Genomic DNA, 25,511 nt, shown 5'->3' with positions numbered 1-25,511 from the left:
TTTTTTTTTTTTTTTTTTTTGTGGTACGCAGGCCTCTCACTGTTGTGGCCTCTCCCGCTGCGGAGCACAGGCTCCAGACATGCAGGCTCAGCGGCCATGGCTCACGGGCCCAGCCGCTCCGTGGCATGTGGGATCCTCCCGGACCACGGCACGAATCCGTATCCCCTGCATCGGCAGGCGGACTCTCAACCACTGCGCCACCAGGGAAGCCCAAAAGTTTGGAATTTTTGACGCCTGATAACCTTCTATTAGAAATTGTCTGAAGGAGATAAAGTTGATAATTTTTGCTACAGTGAAATGGTGACGACTTTTTTTCTAACGAATGAGGTAAATGGATACAAAGAGAGGAGTACAGCTTAGATCAGGGAAAAATCAATCTTTATGGGTTTGTTTAGTTCAGTTTTTGAATGTACAGTGATTTTATGTTTGTTTCACCTTGCTATAGAAAGTATTTCAAAAGGGGGTAGCTGAATTTGCTTTCCAGTTGAAGTCTCAAGAGAAAGTTATTATCTTAAGATAACCTAATAAAGTTTATAAAAAATTAGAAAAATTAACTGGGAGAAATTTTGATGAGGAGGATGTGCATGGTCATAAAACAGCTCCCTACTCACAGCTATTAGTTCAAAGGAAAAAAAGAACAAACGTACAGGGGAGAAATTGGTCAATTCCTTGATCGGGTAATCAAATTAACATCACCAACCATCACATGCCTCCAGATGAGAGGCCAAGAAGGATGCATCACCACACACTATAGAATTCCAGCTGAACCTAATCACAAGGAACCATCAGAAAAACCCAAAAGAGGAACATCCTATTAAAATAGAACTGTGCTCTTCAAAAATGTCAGTGTCACAAAGGACAAAAAAAAAGACTGTAGAAATGTTCCACATTAAAGGAGGCTATCAAGATACGACAACTAAAGGTAATACCTGGCTCTAGATTGAAGGAAAAGAAATGTTACGAACAACACTGTTAAGTCAATTTATAAAACCAGCATATGAAGGGTAGGTTAGATCAAAGGATTTTCTCAGTAAACTGACCGAGGTTGACAACTGTGCCAATTATGTTAACAGCATATCCTTACGCTTCGGAAAAAATACTGCACATTTAGGACTTAAGTACTTTGATGATTACAACATACTCTCAAATGGTCCTCCCCCAATTTATATGTTTATACAGACACACACACACACACACAAGAAGAGAGAGGGAATAAATAGGGCAAATGTTAAAAATAGGTGACTCTGGACACCAAGTCCACAGGGGGTCTTGCACTATCCTTATCTTTACAAGGTTCTCTAAGAGTAAAATTATATCCAAATAAAGTTTTTAAAAGTTAAGACTCAGTACAAAAAAAGAAAACACTCACATGCATACTTTCTCAGTATCAGATTCAAGAAAAGCACCAACTCCTGGCAGGAGAGCTTCCTTCTGACGGTGCACAGGGTTTCAGACCAATGTGCACAGGACGAGGGCCAGGAGGAAGGACAGAGCAGGCGGTCAGAGCGAGAAAGAAAGGCCAGTCACACACATCCTTCTCCAGGCACACTGCCGGAGCACAGGACTTCCCCATGCTTCTTGGGAGGGGCTGCAGGAAGAGTCACAGGAAGGAGAGGAAACCCAGGGCAGCAGCCGGCTTGGCATCTAACTGCACAGAACTGCACCACGGCCAGCAGTAGGAAGTGATGAGCAGCCCACCTGCCCGGTAGAACCCGGGAGGTCACCGGAAGGGCGGCCACAACAAAGCCTGCGTGGTGAACTAAGGAGCCAACCTTATACGATGCTTGCAGTTCTTCTATTTTGATTCACTGCAGGAATGCTTTTACTGAAAAAATTTAACTTTTCATGTCTGCACCAGATAGCTTCTAATTCCCCTTGCTGATCTTGTAATACGTATGTGTGATCGTGAGGTACAGAAACAGAAAGTGGGGCGGAACCAAGAAACAAATGCCAGCCTTGCTAACAGTGAAGGAAATTCTAAAGCAGTGCTTGGGCTCTTGTCAGCCTTTCAAGAATGGCTCCTGACTCGATTTTTCTAAATTCTTTCTAAAGCTCAGTGGCCTGAAATACTAAGTGGCCTTTCCAGGTCAAGGGATTAAAAAAAAAGAACCTTTCCCTGGACAGTTGATCTCGCACCTTCAAATGAAGTTTCAAAGATTTGAAGCAGATTCTTCTTTCAGAATCAAAAGCAGATCCTGCTCTCAAAAAGAATATGCACTGAAGGCCATATTTTGAACAAAATAGAAAAACGCAACAAAGCGTGTGGATTTTCACTGGGTATTCTGGTTCTAGCTCATTACCCCTTCCATGGATCTTTATAAAAAATGACACTGTTCAGCCTAAAAAATAAGGCTTTGGTGGATGTCTCTTGTTCTTTACAACCTTATAATCTGCTGTTATCGTTTTGCGTGAGTAGGAGATACACCGGGAACCAACAAAATGTTAAATCCTATATTGCATCTAATAAAGCATTCAAGGTGGCTGTCAAAAAGACCATTATGCAAAAGGCCAGCATTATCCTAACAGCCTTGATCATTAGAAAACTGAAAAAGCAATCTTAATTACAGCAGCATCAGAAAATACAAAAGATCTACGAATAACCTTACAAAAAAATTTTTAAAAAGAAACGGAAAGAGAGAGAGACTCTGTTTTTGGCTGTAGAGAATGAAGATTGTCTGGAAGATTAGGATGTTCTTTATATCATAATAACTACATTTTTGTATAATTCCAGTCACTTCATACAAGACTTTTTGTAACAGATTACACTTCATACCAGTACTGCTGCTTATAAGCTGTTTGTCGTTGGGCAAATTACTTTCTATTCTATGCCTCAGTTTCCTCATCTGTAAAACAGGAAAACAGTGACAGTGTTGTCCTGAGGATTAAATGAGTTAGTGTCTGGCGCATAATTTGAACTCAGTAACTGTTTACCACCACCATTACTATCACCACCAACATTGCCACAATTTGGAAGAAAAAACAAACAAGAATGGATAAGACATTGTTTTGAAGAAGAATAATAACAAGTAATTACCAGAGTACTGATGCAAGCATCAAACAGATCAATGAAAGAGAACAGACAACCCTAAAACATTATACACACACGTATTTTTTTAATATAATAAATGCAGCATGATAAATAATGAGAAATGAGTTATTAACATACAGTTTTGGAAAATCAGCTAAGTATTTGGAAGAAAATCAATTGAGAGTCTCATTGAATATTACATTCCAGATAAATCCAGATGGATTTTAAAAATGTCAAAAAAAAAGCACACAGAAGAAGAAACATGTAGGTAAAAAATTTTATATTAACAGGGAGTAGGAAAAAACTTTCTCAATACTAAAAAAGAAAAAAAAAGGAAATCACTGAAGTGACAAACTGAGAAAAAGAGAATCAATAAAAATAAAAAAAGTTATTTACCTTGTAAAAGATCTCTTTAAGGTAAAAGAAAAAAATGCGGAAATGAACAAACAACTTAGATTCTTAAAAATACCCAATAAAACAACTGAAAAACTTTTAACCTCATTAGTACTTTAAAAAGGTAAAGCAAAGCAAAGCAACGTGTTTTAGTATCAAAAGTCAGTATAGTGCTCAGTGCTGGCAGAAGTGCAGCAAGAGAAACACACCTGCACGTGGCAGGGGGTGCAAAGTGACACAACTGTCACACACACAGCAACACCCTGGAAATTCACACCCCTCCACCCAGTATTCTACCTGTAGGTCCCCCACAGGGAGACAATCACAGCTGGATAAAGGATGATCCACAAAGAGGGCTTCCTGCAAAGTTACCTGCAACAGTGATAAATAAACTCAATGTCCGACACTGAGGGAGTAACAGTTAAATCAGAGATGGAAATCCATACCACCATATATTATGCAATCATTAAAGTATCACAGTTTTTTTTTTTTTTTCCACACCGCACTGCTTGTGGGATCTTAGTTCTCCAACCAGGGATTGAACCCATGCCCCCTGCAGTGGAATCACAGAGTCCTAACCACTGGACCGCCAGGGAATTCCCAAAGTATCACAGTTTTGAAGATTATGTTGTGAGACCATTCCCATGTCACTCAATCGTATTAAATGAAAAAGCCCAAACCTATAAAACTATATTTGGCATTTTCCCCAATTTTGGATGACTATAATAAAGAAACGAGGTATAGAAAAAGGGCAGAAACAAAATATGCTAAAAGTGGTTAACTCAGTGATAAGACTGAGTTATCCATATTTCTTTTCTTATTTTATACTTTTTACACATTTTCTACCTTAAGTATGTAGAACTTTGATACTCAAGAAATCAGTAAATGTTGTCAAATGAGGGAAGATGTAGCCATGGAATGAAAAGAAAAATCAACAATAGTAAAGTCTACAAGGGCTTTCTAAAAGCCTTACTGAGTCTAGAATGTTTACCATCTACTCTGTCAATTTCCCATGTGTCCACGCTGGTGGGCTAGCCTCCACTCCTGCCTGTGGGAAAAGCAGCAAGAGCCCCACAGCAGGCTGACCTCTGCCTGGCCTCAGGCTGCTGCTTTTCGGCTTCCAGACACATTCTTACTCCCCAACCCACAGGCATGGCCCTGCTGGCCCAATCAAAGAATAATTTTTCTTATGTTTTTCACAGTATTTTAAAAAAACAACTCAAAATATTTTTCAACTATAGTGAAATTTCTCACACATAGGAAGCACTTAATAGATATTCCTTAACTTACTGTCAGAGTTTGTGTTTTCATATACCCTGGGCACTAGAAACTAACCCACTGTCTGTTTAAAGGCTCTCACCTGCCTGGAGGCATAACCCTCCCAAACCTCAGACTATACTACAAAGCTACAGTCATCAAAACAGCGTAGTGTTGGCACGAAAACAGAATATGGATCAATGGAATAGAATAAAGCCCAGAAATAAACCTACACACTTACCCAATTCCCTGGCAGTCGAGCGGTTAGGACTCCTCGTTTTCCCTGACAGGGGCCGGGGTTCAATCCCTGATCTGGGAACTAAGATCCCATAAGCTACCACCAAAAAAAAAACAAAAAAACAAAAAAACCCCTACACACTTATGGTTAATTAATCTTCAACAAAGGAGGCAAGAATATTTCAATAAAATGGGAAAAAGTCTCTTCAGCAAGTGGTGCTCGGAAAGCTGGACAGCTGCATGTAAATCAATGAAGCTAGAATGCACCTTCACACCATGCACAAAAATAAACTCAAAAATGGCTTAAAGACGTAAATATAAAACAAGACACCATAAAACTCCTAGAGGAGAACACAGGCAAAACATTCTATGACATAAATCATACCAATGTTTTCTTAGGTCAGTCTCTCAAGGCAATAGAAATAAACACAAAAATAAACAAATGGGACCTAATCAAACTTATAAGCTTTTGCACAGCAAAAGAAACCATAAACAAAACAAAAAAACAACCTACAGAATGGGAGAAAATGTTTGCAAACATTGTGACTGACAAGGGCTTAATTTCCAAAATATACAAACAGCTCATACAACTCAACAACAAAAAAACAAACAACCCAATAGAAAAATGGGCAGAAGACCTAAATAGACATTTCTCCAAAGACATACAGATGGCCAATAGGCACAGGAAAAGATGCTCAACATCACTAACTATTAGAGAAATACAAATCAAAACTACAGTGAGGTACTACCTCATACTGGTCAGAGTGGCCATCATTAAAAAAATCTGCAAATAATAAATACCGGAGAGGGTGTGGAGAAAAGAGAATGCTGAAACACTGTTGATGGGAATGTAAGTTGGTGCAGCCACTATGGAAAACGTATGGAGGTTCCTCAAAAAACTAAAAATAGAGTTACTGTTTGATCCAGCAATCCCACTCCTGGGCATACATCCAGACAAAACTATAATTCAAAAAGATACATGCACCCCTATGTTCATAGCAGCACTATTTACAATAGCCAAGACATGGAAACAACCTAAATGTCCACTGACAGATGAATGGATAAAGAAGATGTGGTACATATATACAATGGAATATTACTCAGCCATAAAAGAGAACGAAATAATGCCACTTGCAACAACATGGATGGACCTAGCGATTATCACACTAAGTGAAGTGAGTCAGAAAGACAGATACCATATGATATCACTTATATGTGGAATCTAAAATATGGCACAAATTAACTTAGCTACACAACAGAAACAGACTCACAGACATAGAGAACAGACTTGTGGTTGCCAAGGGGGAGGGGGGAGTGGGGGAAGGAAGGATTGGGAGTTTGGGGTTAACAGGTGTAAACTATTACATAAAGGATGGATAAACAACAAGGTCCTACTATACAAAACAGGGAACTATATTCAATAACCTGGGATAAAACATAATGGAAAAGAATGTAAAAAAGAATGTATATATGTGTATAATGGTGTCACTTTGCTGTATAGCAGAAATTAATGCAACATAGTAACTCAACTATATTTCAATAAAAAATTAAAAAAACAAAAGAAATAAAGGCTGTCACCAGCCTAAATGTGGTTTCTAAAACTTTCAGCTTACTTTAGTTGGTCATTCCAATTGCCAATAATAAAACCTCTCTCTATAATATCCTATTTTTGTTGCCTAGTTACTTAAACTTTGTTTCTTTTCTTTCTTTCTTTCTTTTTTAAGTATAAAGGTAAAACACTAATTCCTTTTCCTTTCTTCGTCCCCAGTAAAATACATGAGATGGGAGAAAAAATTCTGCTTCAGAAAAGAAACCCATGACCTTGACTGGATAGGAACCTGCAGCCTGGGTAATTTTCCTACCTAGAATGTTGAAAGTCTGGGTTTGGTAATCAAAGTATAAAATATTGGAAGAGTCTGCTTTTCTTTCTTTTTTAACTAAAGAAAAAAAGAGATTCAAGTTCTTATTCCGGTCAGTACACGATTTCTTATATAATCCTGCAGACAGACGTCAAGGCCGTATGTGCACGCTGCTCTCCTAGGATTGTCTGCTCTAAGCAAGGTAAGTGAAAATCAATTCTTTATATGGATCCAGTACCCAAAGCCAGAGTCATCATCTGGAATTTCATTTGAAGTATTTCACTTGCTTCTTGAACATTTAAGTAGAGAGGTAGGTATTTGATGGGAAAAGAACTAGAGAGAAAAATATCATGTTTCCTGACTGTTTCCGCGCAATACAACAGGCACAAGAGTCCTCAGTGCAGGGAACGAGAGAAAGTTCCAAGAGGAAGAAATCAGGAAGAAAGGTGAGGGGAGCAGGTGGGGGGCGCTCGGGGGAGCAGCGGCCACTACCAACACAGTGCAACATCCCGCCGGCCCCGGGAGTCAGAAGCTGCCCTCAGCAGGCACACCTGACCTTTCCAGCAGCCCTGGGCACCTGCCAAAGCCCTCACCGCCCCTTTCAGCTGAGCCCTGAATGAGCAGAGATGCCAAGATATGAGGAGCCGGCCAACCACAGAAACTGCAGTGCCAAGGGCGGAAGGCTGGTGGGCCGGGCACGAGGGGAACAGGCTGAGCCGGCAGGCGGGAGGATGGGGAGGAGGACGGAGGGCAGGAGGCCCGCACAGCGCTGGCCTTCCAGGCCCCGGGGAGGACCTTGGACTCGACTGCTGGTACGACGGAGACTGCCGCAAAGTTGATAAAGAATTGCCTCTTGAGACAGGTCCATACTCTTCAATTTTCATGACAGTATTATAAATCAATGATGTAAGTCTATAATAGATGATATAAAACCCATATTCCTTAATATACTCCACAAAAACCCTGCATCATGTGACTCTAGCCAGCTCACTCACCGTACCTCCTCCTTCACCTGCTGCTGCCCAGGGCCCCTGGCCTCGGTGTCTCTGCTTCTATCATCTGTGATGTTCTCCCCAGACACCCCCATACAACACCCCAATATTCCCTCCCGGAAGTGATGGTGCCCTCTCATCTTTTCATTTCATCCAAATGTCACCTCCTCAGAGCTCTTTCCTGGCCACCAGATCTAAAGTCGGTTCCTCTTTCTTCTCTCACAGCACCCTGCTTTTCTTCTTGGCAGCATTTATGACAAGTATACGTTTGTTTAATGTCTACATTTCCCACTAGAATGAGAGTTTTGAGGGAGTAGAAAACATGTTTTGTTCCTGCCTGTATATCTGGGATTTGATAAATATTTGATGAATGAATGCAAAAAACAAGTAATATATAATCAACAAAACCGAAAGTTGGTTCTTTGAAAAGAGCAACTAAATTGACAAACCTTTAACTATTACTGAAGTCCATAAAGAGAGGACTTAAATAATTAAAATGCATGAAAGAAGGTAAAATACCACAGACCTTACAAAATAAAAAGGATTACAGGGGAATATATGAACAACCATATGCCAACGAATTAGATAACTTACTATCTAATGACATGGACCAATAAATTACTAAAAGACACAAATTACCACAACTGATTCAACATGAAATAAAAAATCAGCAGACCTATAACAAGTAAAGAAATTGAACTCATAATTAAAAAGCTTCCCATGAAGAAAAACACAGGCCCACATGGTTTCACTGGTGAATTCTATCAAACATTCCAAGAAAAATTAATACCAATCTTTTACAAACTCTTCCAAAAATTAGAAGAGGAAGGAATACTGCCTAACTCATTCTACAAGACCACAATTACCCTGATATCAAAATTAGACAAAGATACTACAAGAAAAGAGAGCTACGGTCCACACCCCTTATGAATGTAGATGCAGAAATCCTCAACAAAATACTAGCAAATAGAATCTGGCAACATATAAAAGAAATATACATATGCCATGACCAAGAGGGATTTATTTCAAGAAAACAAAGTAGGTTTAACATCCAAATATGAATGTAATATACTATATTAATATAATATAGGATAAAAACCACATAATCACCACTATAAATGCAGAAAAAGGATCTGACAAAACCCAACACTTCTTCACTTTAAAAAACAAATGTTAAACCACAAACTAGAAACAGAAAGGAACCTCCTCAACCTGGTGTTAGCCGTCCACAAACAACCTACACCTAACATCATACTTGATGGTGGGGGACTGAATGCTTTCTTCCTGAGATCAGGAACAAGACGAGGAGGTCCACTTTCGACGCTTCTATTCATCACTGAACCGAGCTTCTGGCTGAGGCAATTAGGAAAGAAAACAAAATAAAAGGTATCCAAAGTGGACAGGAAAAAGTAAAATTATCCCCATTTGCAGATGATATCATTTTGTAAATAGAAAATTCTAAGGAATTCATTAAAGAACTATTAGTTTGACAAGGTTGCAGGATACAAGATCTATACACAAAAATCAACGGTATTTCTAAACATTAGTAATGAACATTCCAAAAATAAAATTAGGAAAATAATTCCATTTAAAATAGCATCAAAAAGTATAAAATAGTAAGGTATAAATTTTTTAAAAAGAAACATATGCTGGAAACTACAAAACCACATGACTGAACGAAATTAAAGACACTCTAGGGGCTTCCCTGGTGGCGCAGTGGTTGACAGTCCACCTGCTGATGCAGGGGACGCGGGTTCGTGCCTCGGTCCGGGAAGATCCCACATGCCGCGGAGCGGCTGGGCCCGTGAGCCATGGCCGCTGAGGCTGCGCGTCCGGAGCCTGTGCTCCGCAACGGGAGGGGCCACAGCGGTGAGAGGCCCGCGTACAGCAAAAAAAAAAAAAAAAAAAAAAAAAAAGACACTCTAAGTAAATAAAAAGACATGTCATGTTCATGGATCTAAAGATTTAATATTGTTAAGATAGCAATACTCCCCAAATTGATTTATAGATTCAATACAATCTCTATCAAAATTCTAGCTTCAGTAATCAAACGGTGTGCTTCTGGTATAAGAATAGGTAGAAATGACATGAGGATAAACAGAATAGAACTGAAACTCTAAAATCAATCCTTATACTCATGGTCAATTGATTTCTAAAAGAGTGCCAAGACAATTAAATGGAAAAATAATAGTCTTGTCAACAAATGGTTCTGAAACAACTGGATATTTATATGCAAAAGAATGACTTTCGATCCACACCTTACAACATATACAAAAATCAATTCAAAACAGACCACAGGCTTAAACGCATTAGTAAAACTATAAAACTCTTGGAAGAACACATGGGAGTTAATCTTCCTGAAACTGTGTTAGTAAAGCCTTCTTTGGTAAAGCACCAAAAGCACAAACAACATAAGAAAAGTAGATAAACTGGACTTTTCAAAAATAAGAACATTTGTGGCCTTTCCTGGTGGGCCAGTGGTTAAGACTCTGTACTTCTACTGCAGGGGGCACGGGTTCAATCCCTGGCTGGGGAAGTTTTGCATGCCGCGCCGTGCAGCCAAAAAAATAAAAAATAAAAAATAAATAAAAACATTTGTGTCATCACATCAAGAAAGTAAAGACAACTACAGAGTTGATGAATGAAGTCGTCCCTGGGTATCCGCAGGGCACTGCTTCCAGGGTCCTCCCCCACACACCAAATCCACGGATGCTCAAGTCCGTCAGATAAAATGGCACAATGGTCCTCCATATCCATGGAACCCATGGATACGGAGAGCCAACTGTATACCTGCATATCATATACAAATGGCCAATAAGTACATGAAAAGATGCTCAACATCAATAGGTCAATAGGGAAATGCAAATGAAAACACAATGTGATACTGCTTCACACCTACTAGAAAGGATACAGTTAAAAAGACAGACAGTAACGATTAGCAAGGATGTGGAGAAATTGAAACCATCATCCATTGCTGGTGGGAATGTAAAACAGCACAGCTAGTTTGGAAAACACTCTAGTAATTTCTCAAAAAGTTATATATAGAACTACCTCATGACCCAGCATTTCCACTTGTAGGTATATACTCAAGAGACCTAAAAACAGATGTCTACCCAAAAACTTGTACACAATTGTTCAGGGCATTATTCATAATAGCCAAAAATTAGAAACTTATCCAAATGTTCATCAGCTGAAGAATAGATAAATAAAATATGGTATATCCATATAATGGAATATTACACAGCCATACAAAGGAACAAAGTACTGATATGCACTGTGATGTGGATAAACCCTGTAAATATTATGCCAAGTGAAATAAGCTAGTCACAAAAAGACCACATATTGTATCATTCCCTTTCTAGGAAATATCCAGAATACTCAAATCTACAGACAAAAAAGCAGGGTAGTGCTTGCCAGGGGCTGGGGATACACAGGAATGGAGACTGCTTAATGGGTATGGGGTTTCTTTTCAGGATGACAAAAATGTTCTAAAATTAGTAGGCTGTGTTAATTGGTTGCACAATCCTATGACTACATGAGAAAAAAATGAACCGAATATTTTAAATGGGTGAATTGTATGGTATGTGAACTATATCTCAATAAAGCTGTTTAAAAAAATACAGGTAATACAGTGATATAACATGTTAGGTGCTTACCATTATGTTCATGTGACATTTTACCTTCCTAAATGTTTATTTGCTGTGCTGTGAAAACGGGGTTAAGATATAAACAAGGGGAAAGCAGAGGAAAGACTTATCTTTGGGGACCATAGTAGCTAGGCATCAGAGCCCTCCCAATGTAAAATACTTACATATGCTGAGTTTCTGTAACAAGGAGTTTACTTGTAGTTCAGAGTGACAGTAAAACTGGCCTCTCTATAAGAGCGAAAGCCACTCTGTTCCCAGGGCCAGCAATTCCCACAAGACACGGAGACAGAGGGGCTCAAAAACCAGAAACACATACTCACATTCCTCAAGACAGGAAGCACCAGCTGCTCAAAAGAAGTCAGATCTACCACATACTGCCCAACGCAGCACTCACGCTTTCCAGGCGGAAGCTCTGACCTGAAAGAAAAGATAGTACATCCTTTGTTGAAAGACCCCTCTACTGATTTCTGGTTTTTAGCTGCTCCACTAAGTCTCTGGCCTTCTGCGTGTGCTAAACCATCCTTAAAAATCACCCACACAGAAAGTGGCAGTGAGCAAAGCTGATCTGATTCCACATCCTCTCCTGAGAGCAGGGCTAATACCGGTGGGCACACCACCACCCATGGCCCCACAGTTGCCTTCAGGGAGCTGGTGCGTCACCTATCTTAGAAGAGTGACATGAGAAACGGGGCTATGAAGTACCAAGTGAGAAGAGCTTACTACTCAGTGGAGTACGTTCTAAGTGGAATACGATATTTTCAACTTTGTTCTTTATGTGATGATTTCAACCTCTGTTTTCTTTTTCCAAGAAATCCATAAAGGCTCAGGATTTTTCAAGATAGAAGAGATCACCTGGCTCAGCCCTGGGCCCAGGGAGAATAAAACACCGCGGAAATGAAGCTGCAGTACCCAATCCTGGATAAAGGTCCACGGGCGCCGGACAACGTGACAACATCGAAACCTATTCTTCTTCCTCCCTGTCTGACTTCTTCTGTATAAAACCCGTCGACAGGCACGCCAGAGGACTTTAAAACTTCACTGGCTTTCTGGATCAACGTTGTTTTTCCAACCCCTTAAAAAAAAAAAAAAAAAAGCCCATTAGGAACCACAGCTTTGTTGGAGCACACGAGTCACCAGGAAGAGAGAAATAGGCTGCAAATGGATTTTTTTTTTTTTTTTTTTGCGGTACGCGGGCCTCTCACTGTTGCGGCCTCTCCCGCTGCGGAGCACAGGCTCCGGACGCGCAGGCTCAGCAGCCATGGCTCACGGGCCCAGCCGCTCCGCGGCATGTGGGATCCTCCCGGACCGGGGCACGAACCCGCATCCCCTGCAATGGCAGGAGGACTCTCAACCACTGCGCCACCAGGGAAGCCCCTCCAAGTGGATTTTATGAATGTTAACTTCACTTAATTTTGACTGCTCCAGGTGTTAAAACTCTTTAATTTCAAGTAGAAACAAGCATAATAAAAATATGAATGGTATCTTGAAGTTTATTTTTAAATTCTGAAACAGTATTGATTTTGTCACATACACGATCCAAGAACCAGTTGAGTGGTTTTCTGATAACAATCTCAAGTGCAATTTACATCCTAGGAGACAAGCTTCTACTTTCTCCTAGGCTTACTCTCCTTGGGGGAGCAAACTTTTTCCCCTAGAAAGTAAAACTGGTCAAGCTTCGGTCAAAGGCTGCACGCTTTAAGTTAGGATTTTAAGACACTCTGGACCAATGTTTAACAGCGGGAACATCACTTCAGTCCTCCATAAACTTACACCGTATGTGTCCCGAAAACGGGACTCTTCAATACCACGAACACCACTAGAAATGGCAGTTTTTCAACTTTTTCCACACGAGCAATCCCATCAGGTTGGCCACCCCTTCCATCACCCCTTGGAGTGTTCCTAAGTATTCCTTCTGCTTTGCCCACAGCCCCTTCCCAGATTATAGCCTGTGCACTTCCACCTGCCTGTCCTCCCCACCCAGGACCCCTTCCTTTCCTTCCGGCCTGGCCCCTGGACTACTCTGATTAACTCTTGGGTGTTGACAAGTAACATAACGATACTCATCACTGACACTGTGGAGCCAGGCCCTGGTCTCGCATGCCTCGCAAGCATTTTGTTGGTTAAATTCTCACAACCACCGTCTGAAGCAGTTACCATCCTTGTCCCTATTTTACAGATGAAGAAACTGAGGCACAGAGAGGTTAGGTAACTTGTGCACGGTTACACACCTAGGAAGGACCATACATTTTAAGAGGGGCCTTCATCTGCCACCATGACTTTGTTTATATGAGACTTGCTCCCATACAGATTAAAGTCAATGGCATCATGATTACCAAAAAAGGGGGACAAAAAGGTCTGTAACAGAGCTATTCTGAAACACAACAGGTTGCAAATCATATTATTTCTATGGCTGCCCAGAGTCATCAGGGATCCCCAAGGAGCCTTTTAACCTTCCTTGAAATAAAATACGATCTGTCATTTAAAGCATCTCTCCTCCAAACTTCACGCTAGCAAACAATGGCATCTGGCCTTCTGGAACACAAGCAGCAGCCCACGCTCACGTGACTAGGAAAGAACTACGTAGGGTCGTGACCCCAGCTCTGTCCTTCAGTAACTGCCGCTTTGGGAGTCGCTGAAGCATCTGCTTAACGCAGGCAAGCGGCCTTGGTGGATGTGTAAGCTGGGACTTTCCTGAAGGGCCATTTCTACCACAGTACACAGCAATGACACAGCTAGGAATTCATCCTCAGCAATGAATCTGACAGCAGTACAGAGATACAAGAAACTGGATGTTCACTTTAGCATTCTTCACAATTGTGCAAAACACAGAAACAATTTAATGTTGATCTGTAATGTTGACTGTTAAATAATGGTATCATGTGTGTAATGACACAAACACACAGGAATCTCATGAAGCCATTATTAAAGAGAATACTCTTTACCTATGGAGAGTTTACAGGTTAGCATGGAAAACAGACCACAGTGTATGAAAATAATATATGGAGAAGAAGCAGGTTAAGAAACAGCAGACATACATAATAGTATTCCATTATATTTTTTAAAGGCCACAAATAACAAATGTTGGTGAGGATGTAGAGAAAAGGGAACCCTTGTACACTATTGATGTGAATGTAAATTGGTGTAGCCACTGTGGAAAACAGTATGGAGTTTCCTCAAAAAACTAAAAACAGAACTACCATATGATCCAGCAATTCCACTCCTGGGTATATACCCAAAGAACACAAAAACACTAATTTGAAAAGATAAATGTACCCCAATGTTCACAGCAGAATTATTTACAATAGCCAAGATATGGAAATTTCCATCAACAGATGAATGGATAAAGAAGATGTGGGGCTTCCCTGGTGGCGCAGTGGTTGAGAGTCCGCCTGCCGATGCAGGGGACGTGGGTTTGTGCCCTGGTCCGGGAAGATCCCACATGCCGCGGAGCGGCTGGGCCCATGAGCCATGGCCGCTGGGCCTGCACGTCCAGAGCCTGTGCTCCGCAAAGGGAGAGGCCACCACAGTGGGAGGCCCACATACCACAAAAAAAAAAAAAAAAAAAAAAAAAAAAAGAAGAAGATGTGGTACATATATACAATGGAATATTACTCAGTCATAAAAAAGAATGAAATTTTGCCATTTGCAGCAACATGGATGGACCTGGAGGGTATTACACTTACTGAAATAAGTCAGAGAGAGAAAGACAAATACTGTATGTTATCACTTACATATGGAATCTAAAAAATAAAACAAACTAGTGAATATAACAAAAAAGAAAGATATAAAGAACAAACTAGTGGTTACCAGTGGGGAGAGGGAAGGTAGGTGGGGCAAGACAGGGAATTAACAGGTAAAAACTACCATGTATAAAATAAATAACCTGCAAGGATACATTGTACAGGACAGAGAATATAGCCAATATTTTATAATAACTATAAATGGAGTATAATCTTTAAAAACTGTGAATAACTGTTGTACACCTGAAACTTATATAATATTGTAAACCAACTATACCTCAATTTTTTAAAAAAGTGAAGTATGCATATGTTTATAGAAGAAAATGTCGAGAAGAACACAGAAAGGTTTACAGCATTTATTTCTGTATGTTGGAAACCCATGTGATTTTCACTTCTTTAAAATTTTTCTTGATTTCATTTTTTTTTTGGTCTTATAGTGAGTGGTTATTACTCTTAATTTAAGAAAAGACAAAGCTATTTACATTATGCAAAAGACAAAATGGAACAGCTGTAACCAAAGGGGACATTGTGGGTCCAATCTGTTAGGGAGAACATTATAAAGCAAGAGGAGGCATTGGGCTCAAGTCCCTTTCTTCCTCTTCGGCTCTAGAACTCTTCCAGTGAATTTTTCACCTCCGTTAATTAAGCTACTACCCTAGTGTTGTCTACACTGGCTAAGAAGTGACCTGTGTGAGAAGGAGACCCCAAACTGAAAGGCCCACACCATGCACAGACAGGAACAGGTCAGAAAGCTCCAGAATTATTTTGGTTCTGGTTCTCCCATAAAGCTGACCCTGAAATAAAGACTCAAGTGCAGGCAGTTTAATTTGGGAAGCAACACCCCAAGACAACATGCTGGTAGGAAGATAATCGCATTATCAAATAAGTTACCACTATAGGTAGCTTAATCCCACTGGGAAATCTAGGAGACAGTTTTGGACCCAAGGCTCAAAGTTCTCCTGTCTGAGGGGTGAGGAAGTAAGGAGTTTACCCGCTCACTTCCATCTATCATGGGTCAAGGCTGCTCCTGGGGGAAGGAATTCCCTGGCCCTTCAGGCCTGCCCTGTGCAGGAAGAGTGGGCTCCAGGGACCAGAGAAAGCCCTCCAGGATGGGTCACAGGCTCTATAGTTGGAAGCTGGAAAACATGCTAAGTGCCAAAGACACATGAGTGAGGCCCTGACAGTGTAGACAACAAAAAGTGACCTCTTTGAGAAGATACCTTACCCGATGGGCTGAACGTGTAGAGATTTATTTATTTATTTATATTTATTTATTTTTTATACAACTTTATTGTAGTATAATTGCTTCACAATGCTGTGTTAGTTTCTGTTGTACAACAAAGTGAACGAGCCTTATGCATACATATATCCCCATATCTCCCCCCTCTTGGGTCTCCCTCCCACCCTCCCTATCCCACCCCTCTAGGTGGTCACAAAGCAACGAGCTGATCTCCCTGTGCTATGCGGCTGCTTCCCACTAGCTATCTATTTTACATTTGTGAACATGTAGAGATTTAGACAGCCGGCAGAGTTTGGGGTTGGGTTGGTGAGAGAAAGAAACTAAGTCAATGAGAAAACAACATTAGACAACAACTCCAGAGAGAAAAAAAAATTGTTCATAAAGGGAAAAGAAATGATAGATTACTCCAAGGCTCTTCTGTGATTAGCTTTTGCTAATAATACTGTAAACACTGAGCACTGAGCTAATTAAAATTACAGGATAACTGCGTTAGAAAGATTAGGAGGAAGAGAAGGTGAGTGGGTTTGAGGACAGGCTTAAGAGAGCTATACTGTAGGAATGAGTCTTCCAATTATGTGTATGTACATAAAACTTTTATAAAGAAGGAAACAGAAAGAAGAACCAGTATTGGCCAGGCGAGCCTCTGTCCCCACCCACCTCCGGGACGCAGCCAGGTACAATCACAATAACAAGCCACCTCTGTTATGAAACACATAGATGTCTTGGGGCCAGCCTGCTGAGAAAATTGCATTCCAAGTTTCAAATAAAGGACTGACAAATCAACTTTCAGAAGATGGTCCTTTACCTCTGGGTATCAGAAATTTCTCACAACACCTTCCTCCTCAGCACTCCCCCATTGCCTGGTAAAAATAAAATTCCAGAATCTGCAATATTAAGTTAGCCTTTGCTCCTTAAGACTAAAAAAGATAATCATTAAAATAAAGTGAAAGAGAATTTCAGGCCCAGGGTAACAATGGTTGATATGTGAACCCACAGATAACTTGAAAACTGCAAAGAAGCTGAAGAAATCACTTTCTGCTTAGGCCCATCTTTCCCACCCCCACCCCCACCTTAATGTATCTGATGCTGCTACAACCTTCCCTCCTCTTCTTTCAATAATGAGTTATCCACGTGCGGCATCTTGGCTTAAAAGGCATCTATGTCCTCCCCCAGACTCTCATTTAAACGCACACTACCTCCTTTCAAAGGTGAGACCTTCAGAGCCCGAGGGTTGAGGGATCTGCCTTAGAAGAGACAGACACAGACGCAGGCTCTGGGTAGGCGGTGTCCTGTAGGTACCAAGGCTCTTAACCTGCGGCCTCACTCATGGTTGCATGTTTAGTTTCACTACCCTGCAACTGAAATCCCGCTCTTCCTTTCATGAGTGCAGGGCAGGAACACGTTTAACTATCGACAGAAACCAGACACCTTCGATTCCACCGCGGTGGTGGCAGAGATCCTGAAATATCTTTCGTGTCCATCACAACTTCACAACTGCGGGAGTTATTACTGCCGCCCCTGCTATTTAAGACCGCAGCCCGGGGGCGACCCCATCACAAGCTGGTTCCTGTTCTCCTGTAGTTGGCCTCATTTCACTTATCTGATGGACTCACAGTCACATTTTCCCGGAAAGGACACGCAGGCTTCAGACCACCAAGCCTGTAACTTACATGGGGAATTTTAGAGGCCACCGGCCGGAGCCCCTTGCCCAAAGCACCGGACCGCCCCCAGCCCGGGCACCCCTCACGTCCACCCCTCGGCCTCCCGGAGGCGCAGACCCGGGCGGGGTTACCTGGGGTTCCCGTCAAGAACACGTGCCGGGCCATACGGGTATGACCGCGTGGGGGTCACGGCCCAGGTGGGGGTCGGGGTCGAAGTCGCCGAACGGGGCAGGAGCACGGGTCGGGGTCGCGACCCAGCGTCCGCCTCCCAACGCCGCACTCCCAACCTCCGCCAGCCGGAAGCACCGCCCTCTCGACCGCGCATGCGCTCTCCCCATTCAGCCTCGGCCCGCGCATGCGCCCTCCCCATTCAGCCTCGGCCCGCGCATGCGCCCTCCCCATTCAGCCTCGGCCCGCGCGTGCGCCCTCCGCTCTCAGCCCAGGTCCCCGCGAGCGGCGTCCGCCTGTCTAGGGTGGGAGGATAGTGGTCCGGTCTTCTGCGGGTCCCTGTATTCCAGCCTCGGTGTTGGACTTACGTGGGGTGTTTGCGAGGAGATGTGCATGAGAGCGTGTTACTAAACCAATCCTGCTCCAGGTGGGCGGCCGTTGCCCGAGCTCTGCCCCTGGGATGGGACCTGCGAGCTGAAATTCCCTCGGGCTGCGGGGATCATCCCTCCTGAAGGAGCCTTGGTCCCTGGAAGCCTTCCCCAAAGGAGGAGGCTTTGCTACCGATTGGAACTATTTACCCAGTGTTGTCAGCCGTGACTAAAGAGTAGTATCAACTCGTTAAAAGTGCTTGATGCCTGGGCTCCAACCTCCAGACATTCGGAGTGATTGATCTTGGGCAAGCCCTGAGCATCTCGATCTTTTTTGCTGTTTTTATTGTTGAAACTCCTCGGCAGTTTCTAAAGGCCCATCTTCAACCGTGCACATGAAGACCAATTTTCCCCTCTTGTCACCATCCCATAAATGTAAACCACGCAAGACCCAGCTGTTGGATCTCCCTGTGCAAAGCATTAAGTGGCTTTTCCCCCCTCACTTCACCACTTGAGGTGTTTCAGCCCATGAAATGAAGTGGCAATGGCTTTGGGCCAGAGTTACCTGTAAACTCTTTCAGTCTAATATGTGTACAGTTTGTCTCCTGATCGATCATTCTCCATTCTGAGAAAGCAATTTCAGTGAGTGCTCAACTTAATTGGTGTGTGCCCTTCCAGGACCTCCACAGCTCCCTTTAGCCGGGATATACGCCACTCAGATGGCCTCCGTTTCTTGCTGCTTGAAAAGGAATCATCTAAAAGGCAGATTTGTACAGTCGAGCTGTCACCATCATTTCTGCAACAGTTGTAAGGCTGCATCACTGGTAAGGTAGGGCCTTCCACCCAGATTTCTTTCACCTCCATGCAAACTGGAATGAAGAACAGCTGATGTAGCCAAGTAAACCCATAGAAGTAGTTTCCAAAAGAAACATGTACACAGTCATATGTACACTCTTCTTTTTATTAAAAAAAATTTATTTTTAAATGCTAACTATGTAACATTTCCATCACTGAAGCAGTTTGTATTTGTAAGGCTCACCAGAGGATGGATTATTTTGTTCTGATGTTATGCCTGGAGTTCTGGTAGCTACCAGCAGACATCAGTTGAGGTAACTCAAGGAACATCTAGACTCCAGATGTAGAGAACTGATGTTTCAGAACAAAAAGAAAAGTCTTTCAAAGTTGGATATTCTTTTCCATTGGGGTGTCCGCCCCTTTCAATCCCAGGGTCGGGACCTGAGGGAGGGATGTTCCCCAAAGAGGAACTGAGGCGCTATTTCCACAGGGGCGACTGAATGCCAGGCTGGCAAAACACGTTCAAATTTGTCTTTTCCCCCTCTTACATATTTGCACATCCCCAGTAACCATATTCTTGGTTCTGTTTTCTGGTACTCAGGACCTAACCCAAGTTTAAATTACTGTACAAATACACTTAGGAGTAACAATAATGTGTGTGTGCGTGCTCACTTGCACATGTATAGGTTTATGGGTTTGGGGAATATTTGTATATAGCCCATCTCATTTAACCAGATGCTGTACATTTGTGGGCACCATGTCCTGGTGTAGGGATGGGGAAAACGGAGCTTTGCAGAAGCTCTGGCTCATAGTAAGGTGCAGTGGGAGAACTGGGTATAGGGGACAGCTTTCTGACTCTCTGACTGTGGTTCGTGTCCCTGGCCCTGGGCTGCAGTCCTGGCACACCCATTGGCTGTGCTGTGTGCTCTTGAAAAGTGTGGCTATGATCACTGTAAATGCGGAAAACCAAGCAGGTGAGAGTTGGGTCACCGCAAGATTCCAGGTAGAATGGTGAACCAGTAGAAACAGGGCGTTTAGCCTCCTAACAAATGATGGGAGTAAACGAGGAAGGTTGTGAGAGTGAACCGCCAAGGACAAGCTGAGAGGCACGGGGGAAAGGGGGCAGAGCTTCTGTTTGGCTTTGTCGTTTCCTCAGAAACGCTAACACTGCACAGCTTTGTTTTGTGAAGGTTCACTTTCATTCGTTTTGCTCGGATCCCATCAGTGGAGAATCTATTGTTTGCAGAATAATGTGACAACTGTTCTGGTTTGAATCAGCCTCTGATGTGTAGGAACCAAAAAAAAAAAATTGCTGTATCTAATGAATATTCAACACCTGATGTAAATAGAGCTGGTTATTTAATATATTCACTCCCCTTCCCTCCCTCCCTCCTTCCCTTCTTTCCTTCCTCTGTTTTATTGCAGAGACTATGCACTGTGATACATAGTAGGGATCAAAGGTGCATTTGAATAGCTTCTGTCCTGAAAAGACTAAGACAATCAAAAACACTGGTGAACAGGGCTTCCCTGGTGGCGCAGTGGTTAAGAATCCGCCTGCCAATGCAGGGGACACGGGTTTGAGCCCTGGTCCGGGAAGATCCCACATGCTGTGGAGCAGCTAAGCCTGAACGCCACAACTACTGAGCCTGTGCTCTAGAGCCCGCGAGCCACAACTACTGAGCCCATGTGCCACAACTACTGAAGCCCACGCGCCTGGAGCCCGTGCTCCACAAGAGAAGCCAACGCAGTGGGAAGCCTGTGCACCGCAACAAAGAGTAGCCTCTGCTTGCCACAACTAGAGAAAGCCCACATGCAGCTATGAAGACCCAATGCAGCCAAAAATAAAATAAATTAATTAATTAATTTTAAAGAAACAAACAAAAAAACCACTGGTGAACAGGCTCTTATACCTAAGGTCCAAATTTTTAAAACTATTAAATATCCATGAGCTACTACTTTTTTTTCATTCAAAATGGAAATACCTTTATCTGAGCTCCTGGGGGGAAGAATTCCTTTCCCACCCCTTTAGATTACCTACCTTACTGAATAACAATTACCATTGAGAGAGCTGGCATTGCATTTTGGCCACCAACCTTGTAATACTTGGACATACTTAACAAAAGATAATAGCTAACATTTACCTAGTGTCCCATGTACCGAGTTCTCTCACAGCACAAGAAGACAAATACTGATTGCACTTATACGAGGTACCTAGAATAGTCACATTCGTAGAGATAGAAAGTAGAATGTGGTTGACAGGGCCTGGAGAGAGGGGAAATGGGCATTATTGTTTAATGGGGACAGAGTTTCAGTTTTGCAAGATGAAAAGAGCTCTGGAGACAGATGGTGGTGATGGTTGCACAGCCCTGTGAATGTACTTAACGCCACTGAACCATACGCTTAAAAATGGTTAAGATGGTACATTTTATGTTATGCGTATTTTACCACAATTAAAAACTTTTAAAAAAATATCAACATACGGAAATTGAGGAAGAAGAAAAGAAATCAGTAAAGGCTGGAGTGGTCAGAGTAGGGGTTTTGGAGAAGGTGCGTTTTGAGCTGGGCCGTGGAGGATGCAACGCCTGACTGGGTGAGGATGAGGGGACCTTCGCTGTTGCAGAATGACTGATGTCCCAGGGTGGATCTCATCCAGCAAGGGCTTTCATTGGAGCTGGAAACCTCGCAAACCAACGTTTGCAATTAAGGGCTGGTGAAGCTTCTTGGGAGGGGTGCTCCCGGGGCTCCTGATATGGTCCCACAGCCGTGGTTAGGATAAAGAGATGCCTGTGTCCTCTCTGTCCCTAGGAAACAGCCCCAACTAGAGACTTCAACACTGATAGCTGGAAGACCCAGGACTGTCCTGAGCCCTGTTCTGTGCCTTTCTTGCAGCTGCCTCAAATCTGATTCTGTCTATATGGCTGACAGATGGCCTTGGAGGACCACTCTCCCAATTATGCAGACTGGGGAGTCAAGGGAGCAAAGATGGAAAGGAAAGCAGGGAAGAATAGGACCAAATGGTGTGACGGTGCTTGAGCTTGTTGGTGGAAGGAAAATTGGGCTGCGCGAATGTCAGGTCTGTTTCACATAATTGCACCCAACCCTGGGTAAACATACAGCCCACCACCCCATCCCAGATAAGCAGCCCCCCTGCCATCCCACAGACCTGAGGCTTAGCAGGAGGGACACTGCCCATCTTTACCCAAGAGGGTATGACACTCCACACCTGCATGAGCAAAACCAGGGCCTTTTGGCCTGGCTTCCTGCCACAGGAGCACAAGTGACAGCTGAGCGTGGTTGCTTTGGGTAGAAATAAATACGTGGAACCATGAAAGGAGCATTAAAGTGCAAATTCAAGTCGCTAACTGAGACCAGCTTGTTATGTCACCCTAGACAAGTCGTGCAACTGCTTTAGGCCCAAGTGTTCACAACTGAAAAATAAAAATGAAATTCCTGCCCTGCAGGACCCTCAGGTGTGCTGCAAGTATGAAATGGGATTATTTATGGAGAAGCTCTTAAATGGTATAAAGTCCATCAGGCAGTATTACCATCTCCCAGAGCTCCTGTGAGCCTGGAAAGTGAACCTGCCAGAAGTGTAATTGCACCTTCTCTGAGCGCTTGCGTTCCTCTTAGAAGCATTTCTTAAGCTTGTTTTCTACTTCAGGGGTTTTGCTTTTTCCTTTTTTTTCTTTTTCTAAATTTTTATTATGTAAAATTTCAAACGTACAAATGTGGAGAGAATAGGATAGGATAATAAGCCCCTTGGACACAGAGCCAGCTTCAGCAGTTACCAACTCACAGCTGATCTTGTTTCATCTGCACCTCCCCATCCTAAACCCACATTGGTTTTTTTTCAAGCAAAATATCAGACATCATATCATTTCATTGATAACTATTTTAATATGCCTTTCTGAAATATTAGGATACTTTTAAAAATGTGACCACAATACCATTGCCACACCTCAAATATTATTTCTTGATATCATAAAATACCAGCTCAGTATTCAAATTTCCCTAATTAATTCACTGATATTTTTTATTTCGACTAGGATTTACATAAGGTTTATACATTGTAATTAGTTGAAATATCTTTCATCCCTTTAATTTAAAGGACCCCTTCCATCTTTCTCTCTCTCCCTCTCTCTCCCTCTCTCTCTCTCTGGTAATTTCTTTGGTAAAGAAACTGCTGGTTTATCTTAGCCAGTTGTTCACAGTCTGGGATTTGCTGAGGTGTCCCCTCCCCATGGTATGGTTGAACCTGCCCTTCTGTGGCCCGTGTTTCTCCTATTCTGCTATTCCATCAGGAGACCTGATTTGACAACCTGCCCCTGGGATGCCTCTGGATGTGTCCAGACATAAGTCAGATTTGAAGAGTTCAGTCTTCCTCTAGTAGAAACTTTTCCTTCTCCTCTTCCTCCTCATGAAACATAAGCTTTATTCAGCTCACTCTTCCTATGTGCCAGGCACTTCCTAAGCTCTTACACACTTTATCTCACTGTTTTTCACAGCAATGTTATGAAACGGCATAGTTCAACTTGACATTCATTCTAGCTGCCCAGCATCTAAACCCTTTCCTGTGTTTGGGGAATGGGTCACCTCTTTGCACGCCAGAGATCTCGTTTCCAGCCTCCTTTGAAGCTAAGGAAAGGAAAAGGCAAGGGCCCAAAGCTACACCTACCAGATACTCCCATCCTTGGCCTGAGTTAGGTGCTACTGATGCGAAGACACATGGAGCTGGAGGCCATGGTGATTGCAGCCTTGGTCCTGGCAGGGCACGCCGTGCAGCCTGGGGGCGGAGCCGGGCCCGGGCTCCTGCAAGATTCCTCTGGGTCGTTCCTGGACCTGCTGCGTCATCCCTCCCGTGAGATTCCCCGTAAACACTTGGAGCCCAGGAAGAAGCTGCTGTGCAGAAGCTGCACTGCAGGTGCCGGAGCGGAGAAACAAGGAACCCATTCCCTGTAAGGAAGCTGTGAATCACCCTCACCCAGAGCCCACCCTGCCTCAGGGCATGTGTGCCTTCCAAACTGGGGAAATCACCAAAGGGTGGGTTCAGGACCCACTGAGTCCACTATGAAATGGATTTCTATCAAAACTTACTCACCTGGGGCTTCCCGGGTGGCGCAGTGGTTAAGAATCTGCCTGCCAATGCAGGGGACACGGGTTCGAGCTCTGGTCCGGGAGGATCCCACATGCTGCAGAGCAACTAAGCCCGTGTGCCACAACTACTGAAGCCCGCGTTCCTAGAGCCCATGCTCCGCAACAAGAGAAGCCACTGCAATGAGAAGCCCACGCACCACCACGAAGAGTAGCCCCTGCTCGCTGCAACTAGAGAAAGCCCGTGCGTAGCAACAAAGACCCAACGCAGCCAATAAATAAATAAATAAATAAATAAAAATTTAAAAAGAAAAAACAACGTACTCACCTGCCCTTCATAAGCCCCCATTCTGCCTAGCAAGTGGAGCACAGTGGTGTTTTGGCTCCAGAAATTCGTTTCAGTTTAGAGCCAGTGTCCTGTAATCCTGGAAAAGTCTGATTATTCACCTTTCGTCAATACACAGTCACTCTGGTAAATGGCCACAGGGCCTTTTGGAGGAAGATTTACAGCCTAAACATTTGCTGTGTAGCATGATCCTTCCTCTGGAGGGCTTGCCCTCCCTTTCAGGCAAGGGCCTCTGTTGGCTGGGGCCAGGGTGAGGAAAGAAAGGGGCTCCTGCACAGAATTAAAGGAGGGGATAGCTCTCAGGTCTTGCGGGGCCGATCCTGCATTTTCATAATCTAGGAGGTAGTGCCTTCTCCGATATTGCACTCTAGGGATCTTTCTTGCCTCCGTCAAGGCCCAGCCCTGGGCTGAGCCTGAATGACTCAAGTCTGGGAACTGGCTGAGAGGCTGTAACAGCCTATCATGGTGACTCAGCTCACACTTCTGTCCAACAGATGTAGAGCTTTGCCATGTACACAAAATAAGACTTTAGGCAGTTTCCAACTCTCACTTCTAGGCGCACCGTGACCAACACCAAAGACACTGCGGGTCAGGCTATTCTAATTACTGCATGGTCTGTGTTAAAATGAAAACCACAGGCCCAAAATAGAGCCATTTATGTCAGGCCACACCTCCAAACCAGGGCTTAA

At 43.1% G+C, this 25,511-nt stretch overlaps 1 protein-coding gene across 2 annotated transcripts in view; it reads right to left on the bottom strand.

Annotated features, from left to right (window-relative positions):
- The window catches only part of NTPCR (nucleoside-triphosphatase, cancer-related), a 38,808-nt gene extending 20,443 nt beyond the window's left edge, over positions 1–18,365 (bottom strand). The window contains exons 1-4 of one of the 2 annotated variants that reach the window (XM_028481512.2): positions 18,186–18,365; positions 12,323–12,485; positions 11,734–11,830; positions 3,719–3,793 (exon numbers count right to left, since the gene is read on the bottom strand). In XM_028481512.2, the coding sequence (XP_028337313.1) occupies positions 3,719–3,793; positions 11,734–11,830; positions 12,323–12,485; positions 18,186–18,219 (369 nt within the window). In that variant the 5' untranslated portion in view covers positions 18,220–18,365. The remainder of the gene's footprint in view (positions 1–3,718; positions 3,794–11,733; positions 11,831–12,322; positions 12,486–18,185) is intronic. The other variant, XM_007127591.4, reaches the window with a different exon arrangement.
- Positions 18,366–25,511: the final 7,146 nt, after the last annotated feature.

Source organism: Physeter macrocephalus, chromosome 20 (assembly GCF_002837175.3).
Source record: "Physeter macrocephalus isolate SW-GA chromosome 20, ASM283717v5, whole genome shotgun sequence".
NCBI classification, from domain to species: Eukaryota; Metazoa; Chordata; class Mammalia; order Artiodactyla; family Physeteridae; genus Physeter; species Physeter macrocephalus.
The sequence above is the reverse complement of the archived record's forward strand: the minus strand, read 5'-3'. Positions and strand labels throughout refer to the sequence as shown.